Here is a 12,447-nt window from a genome sequence, read left to right on the forward strand (position 1 = left end):
TTTTTGTCGCTGGGTCTCAACTCTCAAGAAATTTTTCTTAGGTGACAAACTACACTTACGATCAATAATGATAGTCAATTCTTAATGCTATGCAATACAAATACAAGATGTCAGATTATTCTTCACCATGAAAAAACTTTAAATCATCATCTGTCAACAAGCCTTAATTCGACATGAACGACTTTGTACCTTGTTTCCAAACATTACTAATTCATTGAGACTGATTTTTTTTACTGTCAACTCATTTTTTATACGTCTCTCACTATACTTTGTAAAAGACCTTATCAAAATTGGTGCAAACGCATGAAATAAATTATTGGTGGTCTTTACACCCAACAACTAAGTTGCTTGCAACTTAAAGTTGAGTACAAGTTCTGTCAATAGCCACCAATATTAAACAGTGGGACAAGAAATTCACAGTTATTTTAATAGTAAAAAAATAAACGTTTATGCTTGTGGAATTCCTCCACCCGTAAACTGTCAGAGATTAATTTGTTTAGTCTTTTAGAGCGATTGAGAATACAATTTCAACAACATTACAATCGATTTGCAATTAATACCCTGATTCTGAACATTTATTTTCGTTCACCAGAAGTGAACTTCCTTTATGTCGACAATGTGAACACAGTATTAATAAATTCAGCATTCAGCTGTCATCCAAATATTAACTGTCGCCTGTCATCTGTCATACACCATCCAGTCTCGTTTATCGTTTTTTTTTGCCTTTTCTCTTGAAAAATGTCGAGTTTCCTCTCGACTTCTACCGTATTTTTCCCTAGAAAATATCTAAAAATCCTGACCACAAGCCTCAAAAATGGATCACTTAAATCTACAAAATTCTGCCATACACTATCGGGTGCAAGTCCAGAAGCAGAAGTTAAATTCTCAAATGGGTAAGTTCACTCTAACCAAAACTCTAAAAACAATCAATCCTAATCTTATGGGTCTTCCTTTAGACGATATATGAACCTATCCTCTGGCAAGTATGCTCGTTTTGCTAATGGAACTGGGGTGTGTACCATGGGCGATACAGCAGTAATGGTTACAGCAGTTGCCAAAGCAAAACAAACTCCCGGCGCCTCTTTTATGCCTCTGGTTGTGGACTATCGCTTGAAAAGCGCTGCTTCAGGTCGAATTCCAACGAACTTCATGCGCCGGGAAGGTGGTCCTTCGGAGAAGGAGATTCTCAGTGCCCGTCTGATCGACAGATCTGTGAGGACTCTTTTCCCCGCTGACTTCAAAACCGAAACCCAATTGGTGTGTAATATGCTTGCGATGGATGCAGTCTTCTCACCGGATATTTTGGCCATTAACGCTGCCTCAATGGCCCTGAGTTTGAGTGACATTCCATGGAATGGACCAGTTGGAGCTGTTAGGTAAGATATTTATCCAATTGAGGAAAGAGAGAGAGAGGGAATACCAAATTCGATTCGCTCTAGACTAGGCCTTTACGATGGCGAAATCATTGTCAACCCCACCCGGAAAGAACTTCAGACCTCACAGCTGGATCTTGTAGTCACAGCGACGAAACAAAATCTGGTTGTCATGCTCGAGGGAAAGGGCAACGTTGTCCTAATGCAGGACCTACTGAAAGCCATCAAACAAGGCACCAGAGAAGCACAGTTCATCATCGCGGAGATAGAAAAACTCCAAAAAGCTTATGGTAGACAGAAGCGTCCACTGGACACTCCACCCGTAGTCGACCAGGAAGTGTACGAAGCTGTCAATAGTCTGGCGGAGATGCGTCTCCGTGAGGTTTTCCGTGACGGGAAACACGATAAACTCTCTCGTGACCATGCAGTCAACGATATTCGAAGCGATGTGGTGGATAGAGTCTGGTCGAGTTACCCAGACGTGGATCCGTCTCTCATCTCGGATATTTTCAACAAGACCTGCAGGTCCATCTTTCGTGAGCTGATCTTCGAGGAGAACCAGCGATGCGACGGCAGGAACTATGACGATCTGAGGAACATCAGTTGTCAGGTGGACTTGTATAAACCTCTGCATGGCTCGGCGTTGTTCCAGCGTGGACAGACTCAAGTCTTTTGCACAGTTTCTCTAGACTCCCCAGAGAGTGCTCTGAAGCTCGACACTGTGTCTGCTCTAGAATCGTAAGTATTTACCTGCTCTTTGCCAGATCGTGAATTCAATGTAATTCCATTTTTAGAGGTTTGAAAGCAAAGAACTTCATGTTGCACTACGAGTTCCCGCCATATGCCACTGGGGAAGTTGGTCGGATGGGTCCGGCTGGCCGTAGGGAACTCGGCCATGGTGCCTTAGCCGAAAGAGGTCTGCTCCCAACACTGCCAAGTGATTTTCCCTTCACTGTTCGCCTAACCTCTGAGGTGCTCGAGTCGAATGGCTCCAGTTCTATGGCAACTGTTTGTGGTGGGTCTTTGGCCCTCATGGACGCTGGAGTTCCTGTTATGGCGCCAGCAGCTGGAGTGGCAATCGGTTTGGTGACAAAATTCGAAAACGAAGACACAAAGCACCTCCAAGACTACAAAATTCTAACCGACATCCTTGGAATCGAAGATTACATGGGTGACATGGACATGAAGGTGGCTGGAACCCGTCGTGGATTTACTGCCATTCAAGCTGATTTGAAGATCCCTGGAATTCCGCTGAAGGTCGTGATGGAATCGCTACAAAAAGCCACAGATGCCAAAGCCTCGATTCTGGATATTATGAGTCAAACTATTCGGGAGCATAGGTAAGATGATGAGATGAACTTGGGAGTCGTTGTTTCTATTTTCATATTTTTGGTGGTAGGAAACATCGAAAAGATTGTTGGCCAGTAACGGAAAAGATGTCCGTAGAACCTCATCTGAGAATTCGATTGATTGGCCCAAGTGGAATCAATCTAAAACGCATCTACCTCGAAACCGGAACTCAAATAACTGCCGAAGACGAAACAACATTCTCTTTGTTCTCTCCCTCCCAAGAAGCCATGAATGAGGCCAAAGAAATGATCGATGGACTTCTGACAAAGGAAAGGGTTCCGGATCTTGAATTTGGTGGAATTTACAGAGCCACCATAACAGAATTGAGAGATACCGGAGTTATGGTGACATTGTATCCTTCAATGCCTCCAGCACTCTTGCATAATTCTCAACTAGATCAGAGAAAGGTAGGAAAGAATTTTGGACTTGGAATTTTTAGATAATAAAGTAAACTTTACTAGGTTGCCCATCCATCGGCTTTGAATCTTGAGGTAGGACAAGAGATTCAAGTGAAGTATTTTGGACGAGATCCTGTATCAGGATTTATGAGACTGTCACGGAAAGTCCTGCAAGGACCAGCGACTGCAATGGTTAAAAGTTACAACACAGCATCAGCAGAAGAATAACAACACGTTGTTTTTCTTCTTATTTGTAAATAAATGTTTTAGGCATCGTTTTATGAATCGTTAGGTTAAATTTAAAAAACAAATAAAACCCAAAGGGATACAAAAACAAAGTTAATTTCTAATTTTCTTAAAATTTTTAAATTATATTAGACCAATGTACAATTGAACAATTTAGAAATTCATATAATGGGTGTTTTTCTTTGAAGTAAGGAACTTTAAGTTGTGAACACTATTTTGACTGGCGGCCATTTTTTCAACTGTCAAATGATTTTCAGTTTTGTTTGGCGTTTCAAAATTAATACGAATAGACTGACGCCTGATAAACTCCTTAAAATTGTGAACATGGTTTTGTTCGAAGCAGGTTTTAGGCGAATTTTGTTTTGCTTATGAAAAATACTTGGTCGAATGGATACTTGTGCTGTATTTGGAGTGATGGTACGGATTGACATTTTATTTGACATCTTAAAATGTCATATTTCAATACATTTTATTTCTGTCCAGCTGAAATTTTGGGACACTCCAGCTGCCATTTTTAAATTCTGACACTTTTAAAAACTGAGAAAATGTAGATTTATGGTGGCTTAGTGGTTTATTTTTAAACCATTGGTTATTTTGACACTGACCTGACAGCACTATTCTCCGCTAGAAATTAGACAGAATAGACAGGTTCAGATAACATAAGGGACTTCATTTACAGTCAACTACATTCTTTGAAAATAAATTTGGACCAAGGCAACTAGTTAGTTTTTCAAGCGTCATGAATTTCCAATTCAGAACTTTACTTCGCAAATCTCTACTTTAAGTTCATAGAAAAAAAATACCAACAAAATAACTGTCTTAAAAACACTCCTCAGGGAAGCTACAAATCTACCATTTCTTTACCAAATTGACAAGGAAAGCGTTAAATAAAATTGTGCAGAAAATAAATAAATCATAGAGTAATAAAGTTCAGATTTCAGTTTTGATAGAAGTAGACTTGACTTAATAGTTAGGGAGATTTTTCTTGACTAACTTTCCAGTCAGCTTTCCATTAAAGTTGCCATAGTTGGAAGGAAATTTTTTGGCAGCTGGCCAATCAGATACTAAAAACTTGCTTAACTTTCAAGTCTCTTTTGTCGTCTGAACCTGCCCAATATCAGAATCATACACTTGAAGTTTTGGCTGATAAACAACACTATCATGTCCAACGTCACTATAGCCGAAAGTGTGAGATCTAAGCTACAAACACAGCTTGGCCCTTAAGGCCCAACTATAATAGGCATAAGCAAACATAAGCTTATGTCAAAAACCCAACGAAAATTCACTTAAGTTTGCTCACGTATCTACATGTCAGATTTTACCTATGCGGCGAGCGACTGGGATCGCTCTTGCTTAAGTGTGCTTAAGTTAACGAAGCTGAGAAAAATTGAACGAAACGGAGCTAGACTCCATTATGTTCACTCGTATTGAGATTCTTTGTATTCGCACGTTTACTTATGCTCGCATATGCTATTATAGTTGGGCCTTTAGAATAGCTTAAATTGCACAATAAACAGAGACGTATTTTCAATTTTTCATATCGGTGGTAGTCCCGTGAACAAACAAAATTGGCACATCATACGCTCGGAAAATTCTTTAGTCGTGTTGGCAGACGTCTTGGAGATGTCAGTTTGATTTCTCGAAACTGCAATTTAACAAATTTATATTGTTTATATTTTTGATTTTTTAAAGTCCAAGCTATGTCAGGAAGTCCAATTTTATAAATAAGAATTAAAATTTAATTCAATAACATTAAACAAGATGTTAATATTTTGTTGGATACCGTTGATTGATAAAACTCCGTCCAGTCGATTGGGCATTTTTTGTTTTAAATTTTTTTGAAGGTATTCAATGCCTTTTTTATCGATTCTTCTTGAAGCCGTTGCTTAAATGCACTTATTGACGAGACTAATTCTCGATTGGGTTAAGATCTGGAGATTGTGTAGATGTTTGGATAACTTTTGAACAGTTATACAGAAGCCATACTCTTAAAACATGTGCCTTGTGCTTCGAGTCGTTGTCCTGGTAAAATTTCAAATTCCTCAAAATGCCCATTTTCTGGACACTTTGCTTTAAATTTTCTCTTAGGATCCCTAAATAGCATTTCTTATTCAATATACCGTCGACGAATACTAATTTCCCATGCCTCTTGCCGAAATGTACCTCCAAACCATGATGTGCCCGCCTTCATGCTTCACTGTTGGCTTTTTAATCCTGCTTTTAAGCTCTTCATTTGGCTTGCGACACACCATAACTCTCCAATCCGATCCAAAGAGGTTGTACTTACTCTCGTCAGCAAATATTACATCATCCCACCCAGTTGCATCCTTATTTTTGTGTTCCCACGCAAATTTGATCCGAATTTGCCTGTTGCCCATATTGATAAATGGCTTTTTTTCGGGCAACACATTGAAGCCGTTTGCCTTTATGGTTCAGCGTACCGTTGATATAGATATTTTCATTTTGCATTCCATTAACACTTCTTGCACAATTTTTGGTGCACTTAAACGAGGATTTGTTTTAATTTTTCTTGCTATAAGCCGTTCTTCTTTCGTTGTTAACTTCTTTTGTTGACCCATCTGCTTCTTTGGTTCGATCCTTCCTTCCCTTTTATACCTCCGAACGATATCACCGACAGTGTTTGGCTACATGTCTAAAATATCAGCAATTTTTGTTTAATGTTTCACCTTTATTATGGTGAAAAATAACAAGATTTCTTTTTTCAAGGCTTGCATTTTTTATTTGTGCCCCATGATTAACTTTTTAAATAAAATCAAACGATCTTACACTAAATTGTTTTAAAAAAGTGAACACTTTATTGTAACGGTACTATTGAATAGACAAACTGTTAATCGGCAAATGTCAAATTTAGCAAACAAAAACGAAAAAACCGAATATTAATGAAGCGTTTACATGCGTCTTTTTTGCGTTGTTTATTGTATATCTTAATGCAGCTAAGTGATTACACTTAATGAAATATTTAGGGAATAATATATTTATTTATAAAATATCCAAATAATAAACCTAAATTCAACTTTACGAGAAAAACACAAAAAGTAGGTTTAAGAAAAAAAACGAACATTAATGACACTGACTGTATATTGCACCACCTTAAGTAAGTAAGACTGTATATTGCACAAAAAATATGATCGCATAATAATAAACTGAAGAATATCAAAAGTTAATATTGGTAGATGTTAAAACTATACATTTTAATATCACAAGTGTTTTCATATTAAACACTTTTAAGTAAAGTCTTCACCGTTCTTAGCATAGAGAAATATATCTAATATATGTATATGAATAGCCCCTTGTGGACTTTCGGCCTTTAACAGCTGTAGCCCAACTTGCATCGGCATATCCTACAAGTTTTGAATTTGTATTATATCCAACACAAAACTGTAGCTGTTGAGTTTCTTTCAGGTACCTTAAAATGCGTTTAACTTCGTTCCAATCACAAAATACTTTTCTGCTGAGAATTGAAACAGCTGCTGCTATGTCCGGCCTTATATTTCCTGATAGGTAAAGAAGTAAGTCAATAGCTTTTCAATTAATTTCATTGTCGTCTAAAACCTCATCTTTCGCTGTTGTGTTTTTGAAATAGTTATTTTGGATGCATTCGAATAATCCAATAGAGACCAACAATCCAACATCCAGTCCATAAAGGAAATAATTATCATATAATAATTATAATATATTTCCTCTATGATCCAGTCCATGATCCGGTCATCGCAGTTTGGATCAAAATCCTTCCATCAAATTTGACGTTTGTGTTGTATGAAGTGGTGAGTGTCCATTTTTCACAGTCTTTTTGAAATTCAAATTTCATTTCGTTTAAATTTTCGTGGTATTGCGGTCATACCTACATATTTTTATATTAAGTGAGTAAAATTAATTGAAGAAAAGTAAAATCTATTTAATTTCTTATATTGTTTCATCTTGAATATCCATTTACAACTTATAGCCTTTCTACCTTTCGGTAACTCCACCAACTCCCAAACGTTATTTCCTTGCATAGCCTGCAATTTTTCTTCCATGGCATATACCCATTGCGCACAGTCAGAACTTTCCAATGCGTCTTTATAAGTTGTGGGTTCATCTAGGTAAGTTGTTTTATAGCCATATCTCTTAGGAGGTACGCCTTTGTTGGTTCATGTTGATTTTCTTACATTATCTTCAGGATCAATGCCATCTTCTTCAGAATAGTAAATGCTTCCATCTTCTGATAATTGTTCTTCAAAATCAACATTGTTTTCATCTTCAACAATATCCTCATTTTCAACCTTATTAGTTGTTAAGTTGTCGTTTCCTTGGCTCTTGCTGGTAAAAAGATTAATTTCAAAAGTAGAATCATCTTCATAGTTTGTAGCATCAGTTAGTTTGTATTAATTCCAATAGTCTATGTGCCTTTGATTCATCACATAACTCTACAAGTACATATTTATGAGATATATCTTCCCCCTTATGTCAAAGTTTCTTATTAACATAATGGGCAGGTTCAGGCGACATGAGGGACTTGAAAGTAAGGAAAGTTTCTAGCATCTGATTGTCCAATGCCAAAAAATTGCCTTCCAATTAAGGCAACTTTATTGGAAACTTGACTGGAAAGTAAGTCAAGAAAAATCTCTATAACTATGAAGTCAAGTAAATTTGACAATCGATCTTGTTTTTTTAATTAACTGAAAGTTGAACTTTATTTCTCTACCACTTATTTATTTTTCGCACAATTTCATTTAATATTTTGTGTAAAGGAGTTTCTCGTTAAATTGGAAAAGAAATGAGTAAACGAAATGCAAATTAGAATGCACTTGTAGTTTGCTGAGGACTGTTTTGTAGACAATAAGGTTGTTGGTAGTTTTTGTAAGGTAAACTGAAGGTAGAAATTAGGGAAGTAAGCTTGAAGTTTGAACCTGCCCAATAATATGCCACGCATCCAAATGTTCTTATATGAGCCAAAGCCCGTTGTATTTGAAAATATATTTCATAAGGAGTTTTCAGAGTAGCTTTCGATAGTAATATATTTTGTAAATAATTATCAGTATTTAAAGCTTCTGCCCATCATTTTCTGTTCAGTCCAGATTGTATGAGCATGCACCGTTCCATTAGACTCCAGTTCTTTCGTTCAGCTACACAATTCTGATGTGGACTATAAGGGGTTGTTAACTGCTACTTTATAACTTTACTTTAAAGATAATCTTTCAACTTTATGCGGCGGTCAAAAGTATGGACATATTCCTTTTCAATGTGTGTTACCCTCTATGCATAAAAATCTTCATTTAGCCTATAAAGGTTTGTATGTAAACTAGCCGTTGCATATATTTTACCAAGATGTGATAGTTCACAATTTTCATCTTTAAATAGAACTTGCCAACTACTTTTTTAAATGTCCGATTCTTTCACAAGAAAAGCAAGTTTTCAGTGCAGCATCTTCTAATGGTCCATTCGAAGATTCGTCATTTTTATTCTTATATTTTGAATCAGCTTTAATTTGACTAATTCGAGTGTTAACTCTTACTTTTTTCTGACTCAAGAGCAGTTACCAAAGAATTGTAGTCCTGAGAGAAACGAAACCCCAAGATGATCTGCTAATTGCTAGCCTAAGCCAATAGACGATCCACAATGTCCAGCTTTTCAAAAATGTAATCTTCCATTGTTTATCATGTGCTTTCTTCAAAGCTTCTCAGCATTCTTTAGCAGTATTCAATTGCATATATATATTGCCAGCATATAAAAATGTTCGCTCCGCGAAACTCATGAAGCTTCAATTTTAACTACAAAAAGTGTTTTCGACAATGCTCATGGCTTTAGTGGACGCGAATTACAGATTTGTAATGGTTACCATTGGAGTTCATTCGTCAAATTCAGATTCAACAATATTTTCTTCTTGCTATTTTGGAAATCACTGGATAAATAACGCAGTTAAACTAAAAGTACCAGCTGATACTCCATTACCGTGCACAACTGAGCCACAACCATATGTTCTTGTTGGGGATGAAGCTTTTGGTTTAAGACATGCTCACACCGTATCCGGGGACTTCTCTGAGCCAAAAACAGCTAATTTATAATTATGTATATCCATTAAAAAAAAATAATAAATACAAATTAATTACGTTGTTGTTTTCAGACTTTCCAAGGCTAGAAGAATAGTAGAGAGCACATTTGGAATCCATGGCTTTCAGCTATTGCTCATCTTGCAAAAGCTCTTCAGCCAACAAGTTTAAAATTTTTCTTTGAAAATTAATTTGTCGTCGTTGGTTGAAATGTTACACTTGCTAAGGAAAGCAATGCTCAAGAAAAAAATCTCCATCGGTTTCTTCTTTTCGATGTTTTCGATGGCTGTTAGGACCCGCTCAATCGGTTCATCCACGGTAGCATCAGAGTATCGCTTCCTCAGTTTTTTCTTTTAGAGGCTACGGAATTCGAAGGGCATATCCAGGGTTTCATCATGGCCGCCAACAATGTCTATAATTTAAGTCCTTCGACTGCCTTCACCTCAACTTGACTTGTATCCTCGCTGTAGTTCCCACAGTCACTTTAAAACAAAAATATTAATATATAAAAACATCAAAGAAGTAAATAAACGAAACATACTCAGTTGGAACCTTTACGTAAGGAATAAGGAACCGCAAGCTTTGGAAATGGACCCATTTTATACTGCCCGAGTTGCCTGAGCCACTCGGAACATTGCTCTCCAGCTTGAAGTAGCTTCGGAACGAATCCCTCAGAAAACTCCATTTATTTGGCATTCTTCCACCACAAAAAAATTTTAAATATATATATTAAGTATTTATATTCAAGTATTAGTCACATTAACTAACCTGCCCAGAAAACTGGATATGTCCTCCCATGGCTTCGATATTTATTGCTGTAATAAGGGTCTTTTTCGCATAAAGACGAATATGATTCTTCACTTCCATTATAAGTTTTGCCTCGAACTCCTGTTTTCCTGCTTTCTTATAGTTTTTTCTATTTGGTTCATTTTTCTGAAAAATAAGATTTAAATGTTAATTTTTTAACCATACACTGAATCAAATCAAATCGTACTCACGCTTTATATTTTATAATCATGTAAATGTTAAATCAATTAACTCAGCTTGTCGATGAGCCAACTCATATTCCTGACGTTACAGGTCAATCCGCCAACACCCTAGACTTGTTTCTTACCTCTGACCCTAACAAATACACAATTAGTGTGTAACCGCCTCTAGGCACATCAGACCATTCTATCGTATCTGCAAAATTCTCATGTCGAAAAAAACCCAGTTAAAGAAAAAACTCCTATGAGAACCGTTTGGCAATATGAGAAAGCCAACTGGGACGGTCTCAATGAATTCTTCAGGAACTTTAACTGGTCACTATGCTTCCTCGATAGTGACGCGGATTCCAGCGCAGAAATGGTAACGAATTTAATTCTTTGTGGAATGAGAAATTTTATCCCGAATAGGGTGAAATCTATCAAACCCAAAGAGAACTCATGGTTTTATTCGAGCTGTAAAGAGGTTATTAGTTCAGAGATGTAAGTTTCCGTTGTTATAAAGCCAACCCGACTGAGGAAAACCGGCAATAATAAGAATAAGTTTAAACAAGCTAGAAAGACCTGTAATGGTCATATTCGACGAACAAAATTTTTGCATGATCAGAAATTAAGGCAAAAAATACTACAATGTCCCAAAGGTAATGAAAATTTCTGGTCATTTGTAAAAACCGTACGAAACACCACGTCATCCTCGGGTCCAACGCTCGTCCACAATGACACTTCCTATGTAAACTCGATTGATAAAGCCAATTTGCTTACAGCACATTTTGCTGTTAATTCGACGCTACCGGATAGTGTCATGAGTCCTCCTGTTCTTGCGAGCGTAAATGATTCTATGGGACGAATCTTCTTTCGTCAGTCGAAAGAGTACTGAAAGACCTTGACATACACAAATCCACTGGCTCGGATAATATTCCCCCTATTGTTCTGAATAGGTGTTCCTGAAAGGCGAATCCTTCTCTCCCTCAAACTATCGTCCAATTGCACTTACGTCCCTTCTTTCTAAGGTCATGGAAACGCTGATTGATTTTCAGCTTAAGAAATATCTTGAAGAACGGAAGCTTCTTAATGACCGACAGTACGGCTTTCGTAGCAATAGGTCCACTGATGATCCATGGTTCATCGAACAGTGGAACAAATCTTTACATCGTTTTGGAGAAAGTAAGATTATTGAACTTGATATTTCAAAAGCATTTGATAGAGTTTGGCACCAAGCTCTCTTATCGAAAATGCTTTCTTTTGATATTGATGAAATTCATAAAATAAATGCTGGTGTCCCCCAGGGGTCCGTTCTGTCTCCGACTCTCTTCCTTATTTTCATAAACGATCTTTTGTCTGTCACTTCTAATCCATTAAACTGCTTCGCTGGCGACAGTACCATCAGCTTTTCATATTCGTTTGTCCCTCGGATGTGGAATTTCAACGACAGCGTATGATAAGCTCATTAAATTCTGATCTTGGCAGCATTGTCCAATGGGGAATCAAAAACCGTGTAGAATTTAATGCTTCGAAAACTCAATGCTGTCTCCTGTCGTTAAAGCGTAACCCACCCCCAATGCCGCTATCCATGAGCGGCACTTGAATCCAGGAAACTAATGAACTTTCAGTACTCGGTATGTGTATTACAGACCACCTCTTATGGAATGATGACATATTCAATATCGCCAAAAATGCTGCCAGATGCTTAGGATTTCTCCGACGATGCAAGACATTTTTCACCCCTTCTGATCTGACTATAATCTACAAAGCTTTTATCCGTCCAAAGCTTGAATATGATTCGCATATCTGGACAGGTGCCCCCAAAACAAGTTTAAATCTCTTGGATAGAATTCAAAAAAAGGCTTTAAAAATTATAGGCACAGAACTATAATCCAAACATTTACATCGCTAGAGCACCGTTGCAATGTTTCATGCCTTTCGTTATTTTATAGATATTTTTACAAACAATGTTCTATCGAATTAGCCAGTTGCATTCCACCCCTTAAACAATTCAGCCGTAATACTCGCACTTCTAAGAATGCTCATCAGTTTACGCTTGAGCTCA

The 12,447-nt window shown here is 37.2% G+C and overlaps 1 protein-coding gene across 1 annotated transcript; it reads left to right on the top strand.

Annotated features, from left to right (window-relative positions):
* The first annotated feature begins 688 nt into the window (after positions 1-688).
* On the top strand, positions 689-3,459 carry LOC129940984 (polyribonucleotide nucleotidyltransferase 1, mitochondrial). Its single transcript, XM_056049519.1, has 6 exons — positions 689-893; positions 957-1,376; positions 1,440-2,111; positions 2,168-2,713; positions 2,773-3,130; positions 3,185-3,459. The coding sequence occupies exons 1-6, from the start codon at positions 739-741 to the stop codon at positions 3,347-3,349; spliced, it is 2,316 nt and encodes a 771-aa protein (XP_055905494.1). The 5' UTR covers positions 689-738; the 3' UTR covers positions 3,350-3,459.
* Positions 3,460-12,447: the final 8,988 nt, after the last annotated feature.

Source organism: Eupeodes corollae, chromosome 1 (genome assembly GCF_945859685.1).
Source record: "Eupeodes corollae chromosome 1, idEupCoro1.1, whole genome shotgun sequence".
NCBI lineage: Eukaryota > Metazoa > Arthropoda > Insecta > Diptera > Syrphidae > Eupeodes > Eupeodes corollae.